This window comes from Nansenia antarctica, assembly GCF_963989245.1.
Source record: "Nansenia antarctica genome assembly, chromosome: 4".
Lineage (NCBI taxonomy): Eukaryota > Metazoa > Chordata > Actinopteri > Argentiniformes > Microstomatidae > Nansenia > Nansenia antarctica.
Genome location: NC_137689.1, coordinates 20,440,999 through 20,456,208, shown reverse-complemented (window position 1 = coordinate 20,456,208; position 15,210 = coordinate 20,440,999). Strand labels below are relative to the sequence as shown.

Sequence of the window (15,210 nt, the reverse complement as noted above, 5' to 3'; positions counted from 1 at the left end):
ACATTCTAAGGTTTAAACCAGACATTCTAAGATTTAAACCAGACATTCTAAGGTTTAAACCAGACATTCTAAGGTTTAAACCAGACATTCTAAGATTCAAACCAGACATTCTAAGGTTTAAACCAGACATTCTAAGATTCAAACCAGACATTCTAAGGTTCAAACCAGACGTTCTAAGGTTTAAACCAGACATTCTAAGATTTAAACCAGACATTCTAAGGTTTAAACCAGACATTCTAAGGTTTAAACCAGACATTCTAAGATTCAAACCAGACATTCTAAGGTTTAAACCAGACATTCTAAGATTCAAACCAGACATTCTAAGGTTCAAACCAGACATTCTAAGGTTCAAACCAGACATTCTAAGGTTTAAACCAGACATTCTAAGATTTAAACCAGACATTCTAAGATTCAAACCAGACATTCTAAGATTTAAACCAGACATTCTAAGATTCAAACCAGACATTCTAAGATTTAAACCAGACATTCTAATGTTCAAACCAGACATTCTAAGGTTCAAACCAGACATTCTAAGGTTTAAACCAGACATTCTAAGGTTTAAACCAGACATTCTAAGATTTAAACAAGACATTCTAAGGTTTAAACCAGACATTCTAAGGTTCAAACCAGACATTCTAAGGTTTAAACCAGACATTCTAAGATTCAAACCAGACATTCTAAGGTTCAAACCAGACATTCTAAGGTTTAAACCAGACATTCTAAGATTTAAACCAGACATTCTAAGGTTTAAACCAGACATTCTAAGGTTTAAACCAGACATTCTAAGATTCAAACCAGACATTCTAAGGTTTAAACCAGACATTCTAAGATTTAAACCAGGCATTCTAAGGTTTAAACCAGACATTCTAAGGTTTAAACCAGACATTCTAAGATTCAAACCAGACATTCTAAGGTTTAAACCAGACATTCTAAGATTCAAAGCAGACATTCTAAGGTTCGAACCAGACATTCTAAGGTTTAAACCAGACATTCTAAGATTCAAACCAGACATTCTAAGGTTTAAACCAGACATTCTAAGATTTAAACCAGACATTCTAAGGTTTAAACCAGACATTCTAAGGTTTAAACCAGACATTCTAAGATTTAAACCAGACATTCTAAGGTTTAAACCAGACATTCTAAGGTTTAAACCAGACATTCTAAGATTTAAACCAGACATTCTAAGGTTCAAACCAGACATTCTAATGTTCAAACCAGACATTCTAAGGTTCAAACCAGACATTCTAAGGTTTAAACCAGACATTCTAAGGTTTAAACCAGACATTCTAAGGTTTAAACCAGACATTCTAAGATTTAAACCAGACATTCTAAGGTTTAAACCAGACATTCTAAGATTTAAACCAGACATTCTAAGGTTTAAACCAGACATTCTAAGGTTTAAACCAGACATTCTAAGATTTAAACCAGACATTCTAAGGTTTAAACCAGACATTCTAAGGTTTAAACCAGACATTCTAAGATTTAAACCAGACATTCTAAGGTTTAAACCAGACTCTCTAAGATTTAAACCAGACATTCTAAGGTTTAAACCAGACATTCTAAGATTCAAACCAGACATTCTAAGGTTTAAACCAGACATTCTAAGATTTAAACCAGACATTCTAAGGTTTAAACCAGACATTCTAAGGTTTAAACCAGACATTCTAAGATTCAAACCAGACATTCTAAGGTTTAAACCAGACATTCTAAGATTCAAACCAGACATTCTAAGGTTCAAACCAGACATTCTAAGGTTTAAACCAGACATTCTAAGATTTAAACCAGACATTCTAAGGTTTAAACCAGACATTCTAAGGTTTAAACCAGACATTCTAAGATTCAAACCAGACATTCTAAGGTTTAAACTAGACATTCTAAGGTTTAAACCAGACATTCTAAGATTTAAACCAGACATTCTATGGTTTAAACCAGACATTCTAAGATTTAAACCAGACATTCTAAGGTTTAAACCAGACATTCTAAGGTTTAAACCAGACATTCTAAGGTTTAAACCAGACATTCTAAGATTTAAACCAGACATTCTAAGGTTTAAACCAGACATTCTAAGATTCAAACCCGACATTCTAAGGTTTAAACCAGACATTCTAAGATTCAAACCAGACATTCTAAGGTTCAAACCAGACATTCTAAGGTTCAAACCAGACATTCTAAGGTTTAAACCAGACATTCTAAGATTTAAACCAGACATTCTAAGATTCAAACCAGACATTCTAAGATTTAAACCAGACATTCTAAGATTCAAACCAGACATTCTAAGATTTAAACCAGACATTCTAATGTTCAAACCAGACATTCTAAGGTTCAAACCAGACATTCTAAGGTTTAAACCAGACATTCTAAGGTTTAAACCAGACATTCTAAGATTTAAACCAGACATTCTAAGGTTTAAACCAGACATTCTAAGGTTCAAACCAGACATTCTAAGGTTTAAACCAGACATTCTAAGATTCAAACCAGACATTCTAAGGTTCAAACCAGACATTCTAAGGTTTAAACCAGACATTCTAAGATTTAAACCAGACATTCTAAGGTTTAAACCAGACATTCTAAGGTTCAAACCAGACATTCTAAGATTCAAACCAGACATTCTAAGGTTTAAACCAGACATTCTAAGATTCAAACCAGACATTCTAAGGTTTAAACCAGACATTCTAAGATTCAAACCAGGCATTCTAAGGTTTAAACCAGACATTCTAAGGTTTAAACCAGACATTCTAAGATTCAAACCAGACATTCTAAGGTTTAAACCAGACATTCTAAGATTCAAACCAGACATTCTAAGGTTCGAACCAGACATTCTAAGGTTTAAACCAGACATTCTAAGGTTCAAACCAGACATTCTAAGGTTCAAACCAGACATTCTAAGGTTTAAACCAGACATTCTAAGATTTAAACCAGACATTCTAAGGTTTAAACCAGACATTCTAAGATTCAAACCAGACATTCTAAGATTCAAACCAGACATTCTAAGATTCAAACCAGACATTCTAAGGTTCAAACCAGACATTCTAATGTTCAAACCAGACATTCTAAGATTCAAACCAGACATTCTAAGGTTTAAACCAGACATTCTAAGATTCAAACCAGACATTCTCAGATTTAAACCAGACATTCTAAGATTCAAACCAGACATTCTAAGATTTAAACCAGACTTTCTAATGTTCAAACCAGACATTCTAAGGTTTAAACCAGACATTCTAAGATTTAAACCAGACATTCTAAGGTTTAAACCAGACATTCTAAGGTTCAAACCAGACATTCTAAGGTTTAAACCAGACATTCTAAGATTCAAACCAGACATTCTAAGGTTCAAACCAGACATTCTAAGGTTTAAACCAGACATTCTATGATTTAAACCAGAAATTCTAAGGTTTAAACCAGACATTCTAAGGTTTAAACCAGACATTCTAAGATTCAAACCAGACATTCTAAGGTTTAAACCAGACATTCTAAGGTTTACACCAGACATTCTAAGATTTAAACCAGACATTCTAAGGTTTAAACCAGACATTCTAAGGTTTAAACCAGACATTCTAAGATTTAAACCAGACATTCTAAGGTCCAAACCAGACATTCTAAGGTTCAAACCAGACATTCTAAGATTCAAACCAGACATTCTAAGGTTTAAACCAGACATTCTAAGATTCAAACCAGACATTCTAAGGTTTAAACCAGACATTCTAAGATTCAAACCAGGCATTCTAAGGTTTAAACCAGACATTCTAAGGTTTAAACCAGACATTCTAAGATTCAAACCAGACATTCTAAGGTTTAAACCAGACATTCTAAGATTCAAACCAGACATTCTGAGGTTCGAACCAGACATTCTAAGGTTTAAACCAGACATTCTAAGGTTCAAACCAGACATTCTAAGGTTCAAACCAGACATTCTAAGGTTTAAACCAGACATTCTAAGATTTAAACCAGACATTCTAAGGTTTAAACCAGACATTCTAAGATTCAAACCAGACATTCTAAGATTCAAACCAGACATTCTAAGATTCAAACCAGACATTCTAAGGTTCAAACCAGACATTCTCAGATTCAAACCAGACATTCTAAGGTTTAAACCAGACATTCTAAGATTCAAACCAGACATTCTCAGATTTAAACCAGACATTCTAAGATTCAAACCAGACATTCTAAGATTTAAACCAGACTTTCTAATGTTCAAACCAGACATTCTAAGGTTCAAACCAGACATTCTAAGGGTTAAACCAGACATTCTAAGGTTTAAACCAGACATTCTAAGATTTAAACCAGACATTCTAAGGTTTAAACCAGACATTCTAAGGTTCAAACCAGACATTCTAAGGTTTAAACCAGACATTCTAAGATTCAAACCAGACATTCTAAGGTTCAAACCAGACATTCTAAGGTTTAAACCAGACATTCTATGATTTAAACCAGAAATTCTAAGGTTTAAACCAGACATTCTAAGGTTTAAACCAGACATTCTAAGATTCAAACCAGACATTCTAAGGTTTAAACCAGACATTCTAAGGTTTACACCAGACATTCTAAGATTTAAACCAGACATTCTAAGGTTTAAACCAGACATTCTAAGGTTTAAACCAGACATTCTAAGATTTAAACCAGACATTCTAAGGTTCAAACCAGACATTCTAAGGTTCAAACCAGACATTCTAAGGTTTAAACCAGACATTCTAAGGTTTAAACCAGACATTCTAAGGTTTAAACCAGACATTCTAAGATTTAAACCAGACATTCTATGGTTTAAACCAGACATTCTAAGGTTTAAACCAGACATTCTAAGATTTAAACCAGACATTCTAAGATTTAAACCAGACATTCTAAGGTTCAAACCAGACATTCTAATGTTCAAACCAGACATTCTAAGGTTCAAACCAGACATTCTAAGGTTCAAACCAGACATTCTAAGGTTTAAACCAGACATTCTAAGGTTTAAACCAGACATTCTAAGATTTAAACCAGACATTCTAAGGTTTAAACCAGACATTCTAAGATTTAAACCAGACATTCTAAGGTTTAAACCAGACATTCTAAGGTTTAAACCAGACATTCTAAGATTTAAACCAGACATTCTAAGGTTTAAACCAGACATTCTAAGGTTTAAACCAGACATTCTAAGATTTAAACCAGACATTCTAAGGTTTAAACCAGACATTCTAAGATTTAAACCAGACATTCTAAGGTTTAAACCAGACATTCTAAGATTCAAACCAGACATTCTAAGGTTTAAACCAGACATTCTAAGATTTAAACCAGACATTCTAAGGTTTAAACCAGACATTCTAAGGTTTAAACCAGACATTCTAAGATTCAAACCAGACATTCTAAGGTTTAAACCAGACATTCTAAGATTCAAACCAGACATTCTAAGGTTCAAACCAGACATTCTAAGGTTTAAACCAGACATTCTAAGATTTAAACCAGACATTCTAAGGTTTAAACCAGACATTCTAAGGTTTAAACCAGACATTCTAAGATTCAAACCAGACATTCTAAGGTTTAAACCAGACATTCTAAGATTCAAACCAGACATTCTAAGGTTCAAACCAGACATTCTAAGGTTCAAACCAGACATTCTAAGGTATAAACCAGACATTCTAAGATTTAAACCAGACATTCTAAGATTCAAACCAGACATTCTAAGATTTAAACCAGACATTCTAAGATTCAAACCAGACATTCTAAGATTTAAACCAGACATTCTAATGTTCAAACCAGACATTCTAAGGTTTAAACCAGACATTCTAAGATTCAAACCAGACATTCTAAGGTTTAAACCAGACATTCTAAGATTCAAACCAGACATTCTAAGGTTCAAACCAGACATTCTAAGGTTTAAACCAGACATTCAAAGATGTAAACCAGACATTCTAAGGTTTAAACCAGACATTCTAAGATTCAAACCAGACATTCTAAGATTCAAACCAGACATTCTAAGATTCAAACCAGACATTCTAAGGTTCAAACCAGACATTCTAAGGTTCAAACCAGACATTCTAAGATTCAAACCAGACATTCTAAGGTTTAAACCAGACATTCTAAGGTTTAAACCAGACATTCTAAGGTTTAAACCAGACATTCTAAGGTTCAAACCAGACATTCTAATGTTCAAACCAGACATTCTAAGGTTCAAACCAGACATTCTAAGGTTTAAACCAGACATTCTAAGGTTTAAACCAGACATTCTAAGGTTTAAACCAGACATTCTAAGATTTAAACCAGACATTCTAAGGTTTAAACCAGACATTCTAAGGTTTAAACCAGACATTCTAAGGTTTAAACCAGACATTCTAAGGTTTAACCCAGCTAGCAGGGAATGTTCCCACAACATTGGCTAACATTCCCTACAAGTTCTGCTAATGTTTTAAAGAAAACGTTTTCATCTAATGTTCAAAGAGCATTTTAAGGATGTTTACCATTTCAAATAATGTTCCTATAACGTTAAATGTTAACAAAGTAAGAACGTTTTAGGTGCAACATTCTGAGGATGTTTTGGGGACATTGTTTAGGTAACAGATTATAGAATGTTCTTTTATAAAATGTTCCCACAATGTTACATGATAACAAAGAATGGACATTTTCAAAGCAACATTCGGATAATGTTTTCAGGATGTTATTGATGCCTCAGATCACAAAACGTTTTTTCTAGAATGTTCCTGTAATGTGATATGTAAACAAAGGAAGAACGTTTTACCTGCAACATTCCAAGGATGTTTCGGGGACATTGTTTAGGTAACAGATTATAGAATGTTATTTTATAAAATGTTCCCACAATGTTACATGATAACAAAGGAAGGACATTTTCAAAGCAACATTCGATAATGTTTTCAGGATGTTATTGATGCCTCAGATCACAAAACGTTTTTTCTAGAATGTTCCTGTAATGTGATATGTAAACAAAGGAAGAACGTTTTACCTGCAACATTCCAAGGATGTTTTGGGGACATTGTTTAGGTAACAGATTATAGAATGTTCTTTTATAAAATGTTCCCACAATGTTACACGATAACAAAGGAAGAACATTCCCAGCTAGCAATTTTTGGTTCTAAAAATGTTCAAAGAATGTTATCTAGAATGTTCTCGTAATGTTTTCAGCGGGAAGTTTTCTTTAAGTTCCCAGAATGTTCTAGGATAACGTTCTCTAAAAACATTTTTTAAATGTTGTGTGATAACCTTCTTAAAATGTTAAGTGACAACATTGCTAGAACATTATGCCCTAATGTTCTTGAAAACGTTTTCAGTGGGAAGTTCCCAGCATGTTTTAGGATAATGTTCTCTAAAAACATTTTTTAAATGTTGTGTGATAACCTTCTTAAAATGTTAAGTGACAACATTGCTAGAACATTATGCCCTAATGTTCTTGAAAATGTTTTCAGTGGGAAGTTCCCAGAATGTTCTAGGATTAACAAACTGTTAATGTCGAGTCCTGGTAGATCTTGCATTACGCCCACTGTCATGCATTTTAAATAAGAGTCAAGTTACCTCAGAGCCAACAACCTCAAACTCTTAGGTTGGCAGGTATTCGTGACGTTAGAATTATAAGGTTCTATCTCCATTTTTGTCAAAATTTAGTTTTTTACATAAATATTTTTAAAAATGTTGAAATGTTTTAGTTAGTAATTCATAAAATACAAAGGTTCTATCTCACAAAACATAATGGAATGTCAAAACTTTGACGCTTAATATCTCTGAACTACCCTAAACGGAGATAGAACCTTATAATTCTAAGCTCACGTATTGTAATCACCCCTCTGAAGTGTGTTATCTTTACTCTACTGTATGAGTGTGGCCAGACAGTATAATATTAGCAGGTAATGAATGGTCTTTATTGTCATTGTAACATGTACAACGAAATTTAAATGCAACCCCTAGGTGCTAACAATCAAACACAGCAAGATACTGTAATAAAAAACAAGAATGACATAAATAGGGGGGATATAAATATAAATAGGGGGATAAGTGATCGGTAGGAATCTGAGAATGTATCTATTATGTAAACTTAACAACACCTCTGTTTACTCCAAAGGACTCTGATCATGGGTCTGATGACCTCAGCTCCGGGGTCTTCTCCTCCTACAACAGCCAGACGGATGGACAGAGCTTCAACCTGGAATGGATGGCCTCCACCAATCAGCCGCCATCCCTTTGCTTTGAGGGTAAGTGAGCTCTCTGGATAGATAGAGGTCGTCTGTTTACACTCTAGGATCAGTTTGCCCTCTCCCAAATCCTGCTAACCATTAGGAGAAAATCCCCAAACTAGATCAGTGCAGCCTCATAGGCAACTTCATTCTATTCCTGAGGTATAACATGTTTTTCTACCGGCTGGTCATCCCTGGTCTTGCATAGCCATACCTCCAAATCATGCTGTTCTCACGACTCTTTTGGAGGTCTGGAGGATTTTTTATTTTTTTATTTTAGCTGTTCTGGCTTGGGTTGAACTGGACAGAGCTGGAGAATCTGCTCGCAATTACATTGGATGCTACATTGCAAGAACACTCCCCCCATATGCCCGTAGAATGGTTGCTTGTTGCTATGTGCGTCATCTGCACATAACAACAAGCAACCATTTGAGCTGGAACGTTTGCAGGAAAAGTGCTATACAAATAAAAGTTATTATTATTATCTGACCAGGTGTACTATTTTGCAGAGTTGTTGCCTATGCTAGCTTGCACCATTGACGAGAATTTAAGGAAACCTGAAGGAAAAACAGAATTCAGTTTTTTTCAGCTCCTCCCAAGCAAAGTATTTGACTGGTTTACGTGTCATGTATGTAGCTACTTAATCCAAAGGATTTAAGGTCAAGTATGATTGGTCAAAAAATCACTGTCCTGTGAATGCTTATTCTAGGTGTTGACATATGGATCGAGAACATTGGCGGGGAATGTCTGAGAATCCGTGATCGCCGCCAGGTGAAAGAGGGCCACGTTGCCATAGGGATCAGTGAGCAGGTAAGACTGCGGTTGCATGAAAGCATTTTGTTCACAAACTGCATTGCAGTTCAACAAATAATAATATGAATACCTATCTTTACTTTCACTGTCAGTTAAATCCAGGTTATTATAGATGACAGGGTCTGTTCTGCTTTTTCCATCTTTGATGACTGAACAAGCAGGCATTCTAAAGGGTTAAATGGGTCTGGAAGGTTTCACTGTGCCTCTGTTTGACTATCTACTGACTATCTCCCTAATAGAGTGGTTCCAACACTGTGTTATGGCAACTAAGACCCAATAAAGACTTTCGATGTTTCTTGTCACCCTAAAGTACAAACCGAAGCAGCAATATTTAAAAATGCATTACATCATTTTGGCATCATCAAATATTGGTTCTTGAGGGTTCATGATCTAATGTTTTGCCATTTCTTATCTCATTAGACCACACAGTCCTCAGTTTAAGGCCAACCAACTTTAGCAAAATAATATTTTGCTCATGGGTGAGGAGAGGTGTGTCCTTTCCATCATGTCATTTCTTGACAATATTTCTCTTTATTTAGGGGACTCTTTTTGCTTTACACTGAAAGGATAGTTCAGGTTTTTGGATGTGAGACTTGCTGAGGTGCATCAATCATATTTGCGTTCTTGAGCGTCCGTTGGCTAGGCTCAGGGCTAGCATTTAGTCATGCTGGTGGAAGTGGTAGGGAACAGAAACCCTCACTCTCAGTATGACTACTTAAAATGAATATCTGTTATCAATATATTAATGTATAACTTAAATAAAACAAAATCATATTTTGGTCATACAATTTAAAGAAGGATTCACTTGACAATTGTAATGCCATTAGTAAATATGTCAAATAAAACACACTGAGTGGGCTTTAAAAAAACCTGATTATCTGCATGTTGTTACATTATGTTTCACGTTTCACATTAAGATTTCTGCCAAGGCCTTCAGTCTGGAGACTCTGGACAGGAAGCTGGTGTCCTTCCAACAGGAAATAGAGGAGTCAGGCTCGTGGCTTCGCTGCATCCCTGCCCCCGACGGATGCCCACTATGGAGTTGGAGGATCACAGAGGGAAAGCTGGAGATTCGGGAATGAGACTAATAGCATATAGTACATGTATGCATTCATCCATTTTGTTGGTTCAGACATATCAATTGTTTCCCTGATGTGACCACAGTACTACTCTGACTTTAAAATGATGAACTGTCAGAATTGGTTTCTCTATATTTTACTACTCGATCTTTTCAGTTTGTAAAGCGTCTTTGAGTGTCTAGAAAAGCGCTATATAAGTCTAATGTATTATTATTATTGTTATTATTATTATTATTATTATTATTATTATATATTTGGATTAGTACAAGGTATGATATAATAGTTCAGTGATAGGCTACTTGGCTGGTCATCCATGTGTAAGAAATTATTTCAATGAAATAAAACACATTAATGAGTGCAATATTTAGATTTGATTTAAATATTTATTTTTGTCACTTAGAAAATATTAAGTTGAAAACATATGTTTAAGACTTAAATCATGTATTATGTATTATTAACCTTGGCTCAGATTGAGCTTTTGGCTCAGATTTATAAATTAAATCTGGGTAAAATGTGTAATCCATATACAGTATATTAAAAAGATGTATACATCTGTAAAAAAAAAAAAATACAAAGGCATTTGTAAATCTTTAAACATTAAATAAATATAAAAAATCTTGTAAACTCAGCTTAAGCAGAGAATGTGACTCGCTGATCTTTATGACATGTACAGTTGATAAGTAGAAGCTGGCCTTTGTGATACATTCCCCATTGGCTTCACAAAAAATAAGAAACTTAGGCATTGTAAGTAAGGCATTGATATACAATTCCACTGCAAATCCGGATCTGCTACTTCTTGGAGAGTGGGTGGTGATGTATGTAGGTGTAGATTAGAGCCTCTCAGAAACATAAAGAACCTAATACTCCTCCATGCACCAGTGCCACAGCTATCATCACTCCATATTATGTTCTGTAGAGAAATGTTATGGTTTGGCCCAGATCTATAAGCACAGAGATGTTTTGGCCTCTGAAGACAGTTTGAGAATTGATCACAGCCAGCGGTATTTCATTCAAATGACTTTCCAAGATATACAATGCAAAATGCATAACTATCAAGTCTTTGTACAGTACAACACTGTTGATATTCTGATCACTGACACAGTAAAAGGCATTCAGGCATAGCAAAATAGACATTTTGTTCATTTGGTAATGAACTAATTTATTAATAATATTTTGAAAATGTAAAGTTGTTCAATGTTAGAAAAGGTTTTTCAATGTCGTAGGAGGAGTAGGTTTTAATGTCTGGATCTCCATCCCTCGTCACGAGTCTATCTACCCTTCTTTTCTGTCTATCTACTCTTCTTTTCTCTGTCTATCTACTCTTCTTTTCTCTGTCTATCTACTCTTCTTTTCTCTGTCTATCTACCCTTCTTTTCTGTCTATCTACTCTTCTTTTCTCTGTCTATCCCTCGTCTTAATCGCTTTGAACTCAAGCTGAGAGGGGGTCAGAGTTCTGTGCAGCCTCCTTAGCCCAGTGTGCCTGCAGTGCAGCGACCGCTTCATCCACCTTGGAGCTCAGGGAGTCTGGAGCCTCCAGCATGTGGAGAAGTTCAGAGTTGTCCATCTCCAGCACCATCCCTGTGAGCTTGGCAGCTAGACTGGGGTGTGTTTTCTGGATAAGTTGGAAGAGATGCTCACCTGGAGGGATGGAGAATCAAACAATCAGTAACAGTTATTATACAGGATAGCTAACGGGGATCTAAAGATCTAACAAGTAGACTCACCCAGCAGCTGTTTCTGCTCCTCAGGAGGAGTGGCAGCCAGCATGGAGGCAGTCAGCACAGCAGGCTGCTGCTGCATGGGGACCTGTGTCTGGGGAGCCATGTGCTGCTGTGGGTAGTCACCAGCTGCATGCTTGTTCTGGGGCACAGTGCGCATCCTGGCTGTAGCTGCATTTGCACTGGCAGGACGCTGTCTCAAAGCCTGAGTGGCTGTGTGCGTAAGAATCAAAAGTATATTCATTGTAAATGTTCTGATATTGGTCTAAGTCACACATCTACTGTATGTGCAGGGTTGCTTCAATAAATATACTGACCGATTTGCTGAGAGGTAATCATACAGGGATCCTGGGACGGTGTGGGGTTCATAGAACTGAAAGTCTGAGGCATGATGTAGGGCATGTTCTGGAAGTATTGAGGTTGCACACTCTGGGTGGCCCAGCCAGGAGCAAGTCTCAGCTGAGCCAGCTGGTTGGGGAGGTAGTAGGCAGCACAGGTCTGGGCCTGTGGAATGGGAGCCATGACGTATCCAGATGGTGGAGCAGGCTGGTAGGGGTTGTTGACAAGGTTGGGCATGGCGCAGACACTGTACTGGTTTGTGATAAACGCCTGGTGCTGTGCTTGGCGATCCTCCCTGCGCTGAGCCAGGGTCACATACAGCGGCTTGGTGGCCACAATGCGGCCGTTCATCTCAGTCACAGCCTTGGTGGCGTCCTCAGGGGAGGAGAAGCACACAAAGCCAAAGCCCTTGCTGCGTTGACCTTCCATCATCACCTTTGCACTGGTGATCGTTCCAAAGAAGGAGAACGCTTTGTGCAGACGCTCATCATCCAAGCCATCATCCAGGTTCTTCACGTACAGATTGACACCCTGGTAGAGAGAAACTCTGTTTAGTGAAATGTTTTTCATACCTCAAATACATCAACAATAATTATGTATAAGTAATATCAACTTCTGTGTTAGTAACAGAGAACTGGAAGCCACAAACCTGGTATCTGGTCATACGCTCATGCTTCATGTGTTCAAACTGGCGCTTCAGCAGAGTCTGGCGCTCTCCTCTCTTCTGGGCACGGCCCACATAGACCTTTCTCCCGTTGATCTTCATACCATTCATGTCGTCAACGGCCTTCTGGGCATCCTCATGACTTTTGAAGCTAACAAAGCCGAAACCCCGGGACTGACCATTGTCATCAGTCATGACCCGGACACTCAGGGTTGGTCCACATATTTCAAACTTTTCCTTCAGTTTTTGGTCATCCATATCCTTTCCAAAGTTTTTGATGTACACATTGGTGAACTCTCTGGCCCTGGCTCCATGTTCAGCCTCTCGTTCTTTTCTAGATTTGAAGTGTCCAATAAACACTAATTTTTCATTGAACAGCATGCCATTCAGCCTTTTAATGGCTCTCTCAGCAGCCTCCTGGCACTCAAACTGCACATAGCCATGGCCTTTAGATTGGCCATTCTCATCACAAACAACCTTACAGGAAAGGACCTTTCCAAAGGTAGAAAACGTGTCGTAGAGGACCTGGCTGTCAATAGATTCCTCCAAGTTCTTGATGAAAACATTTCCTACCCCACTCTTCCTCAGTGAAGGGTCAGGCTGAAACCACATGATGCGCATAGGTCTTCTTTTGAGGTCATCGAAGTTCATGGTGTCCAGGGCAAGCTCTGCGTCAGCGTGCTGTTGAAAGTTGACATAGGCATACCCAAGGGATCGTTGGGTGATCTTGTCCCTGCACACTATGATGGAGATAATTGCACCAGCAGAGCTGAATTTCTCATGCAACATTGTCTCAGTGGTATCCTGGTGGAGATCTCCAACATACAAGGAGGCCATATCCATATTTCGTTGAAGAGAAGTTGAGAAGAAATCTAATATTTTAGCTTTGGATATTCTTGATAGTAATAACGTGTGTGGTCTATGCAGAGGATTGCAGGTAAATGAAATTAATGTCATTTAGAACTGGTTCCAGAACCCCAGTTGTGTGGTCCTTGTTTGTTACATCATCACATTGTCAACTGTGACATGTATCCATTAAACTCCTTGATGTTCTATTTAAGTTTCTAAATGACAATGTATACAACCATTCTAACTAGTGATGTAGCCAGCAGTGTAAATTATGTTGTATAGATTAGATTCAACTTTATTGTCATAGCAGAGTACAAGTACTATACAACAAAAGGCAGTTTAGCATCCAACCAAAAGTGCAAATAGTGATATAAGAACATGATATAAATAAAACAATAATGATAGTGATAGTGATAGGTAACTATATAATATACAGTATGTGCAGAGACGGTATTGTAAACATCATTTTAGTTTAGAGGTATATACAGTTATGAGCTACTATGTGATCACATTAATCAGGGATGTGCAGCCAGCATAGTATTGTCATTGTCATAGCCATGCGTGTGCAGCACAAAGTGAAGCAAAAAGCTACACAAAATGAAGATTCTAGGGAAGGGATTCACCAGAGACTCTAATACAGACTACTCTCTGTGTGTGTGTGTGTGTGTGTGTGTATGTGTGTCCCTCCCTCCTCAGGTGCTCTGGGCCTGGTGGTGTTGGGGCCCTTAATGTACGCCCGCGGACCACAGCTGCAGCACTGGAGGGACATGGTCAACACTCCCCAGGAGCTGGTCAAACAGTGGCACGGGCTGGGCAGGGCCACATAACACACACACACACTCACACATACACACACACACAGATGCATTATGTACACACAAACACATAGAACATGCAGACCATACTCCGTCACATTTACACAATGCTATATGATATTGAAAAATGTTCAATAAATGCATGTGGAATATCTCCCGAATTATTTATTCAATCAACACAGGTTACACAAACACTCACACACACACACACACACAAACAGGAGTTACACAAACGCACACGGTAACAGGATATTGTGTTCTTTTATTGTTAATCGTTTATCACATTGTTTGCTGTGACAAATTTAGCCCTTATTAAAGTTGTTTTAATTTTTTTCTGTACATGTCATATGACAGTATGCCAGGTGTGATAAAAGTCTATCTCCCTCTGTAACTGGTTAAATAAACACACACACTCACACATACGCACACACACACGCACACATCCTTGATGTTCTATTAACATTTCTATATAAGAATGTATAGAACTATTCTAGTCATTGTTACCTCAAGGACTGTAGCCAGCAGTGTAAATTATGTTGTACAGAGTTTGGGTTTTTCACCTATGTAGGGGTTCAGGAAACCTTCAGTAGGAGATTTATTTGGTGCACTCTGAACCACATACACTATGGAGTGAATAGATATTCGTAGGAAAAAAGTATTTTCCACGTATATACAGTACTCAAAAGCACTGTTTTCATCAAAGACCCTAAAGAAGCAATGTTAGTGTTTTGATCTATAAGCAGAATGTTGTTTTGGTCTCTAAAGAACAAGCGGTTTTCA

General features: G+C 37.1%; 1 protein-coding gene across 1 annotated transcript; it reads right to left on the bottom strand.

The window, feature by feature from the left end:
* Nucleotides 1–11,474: 11,474 nt before the first annotated feature.
* LOC308155857 (polyadenylate-binding protein 1A-like) lies at nucleotides 11,475–13,603 on the bottom strand (the record flags this gene model as incomplete). Its single annotated transcript, XM_080529226.1, has 4 exons — nucleotides 11,475–11,683; nucleotides 11,770–11,976; nucleotides 12,081–12,633; nucleotides 12,752–13,603. The coding sequence occupies 4 exons, from the start codon at nucleotides 13,601–13,603 to the stop codon at nucleotides 11,475–11,477; spliced, it is 1,821 nt and encodes a 606-aa protein (XP_080385352.1).
* Between the last annotated feature and the right edge of the window lie 1,607 nt (nucleotides 13,604–15,210).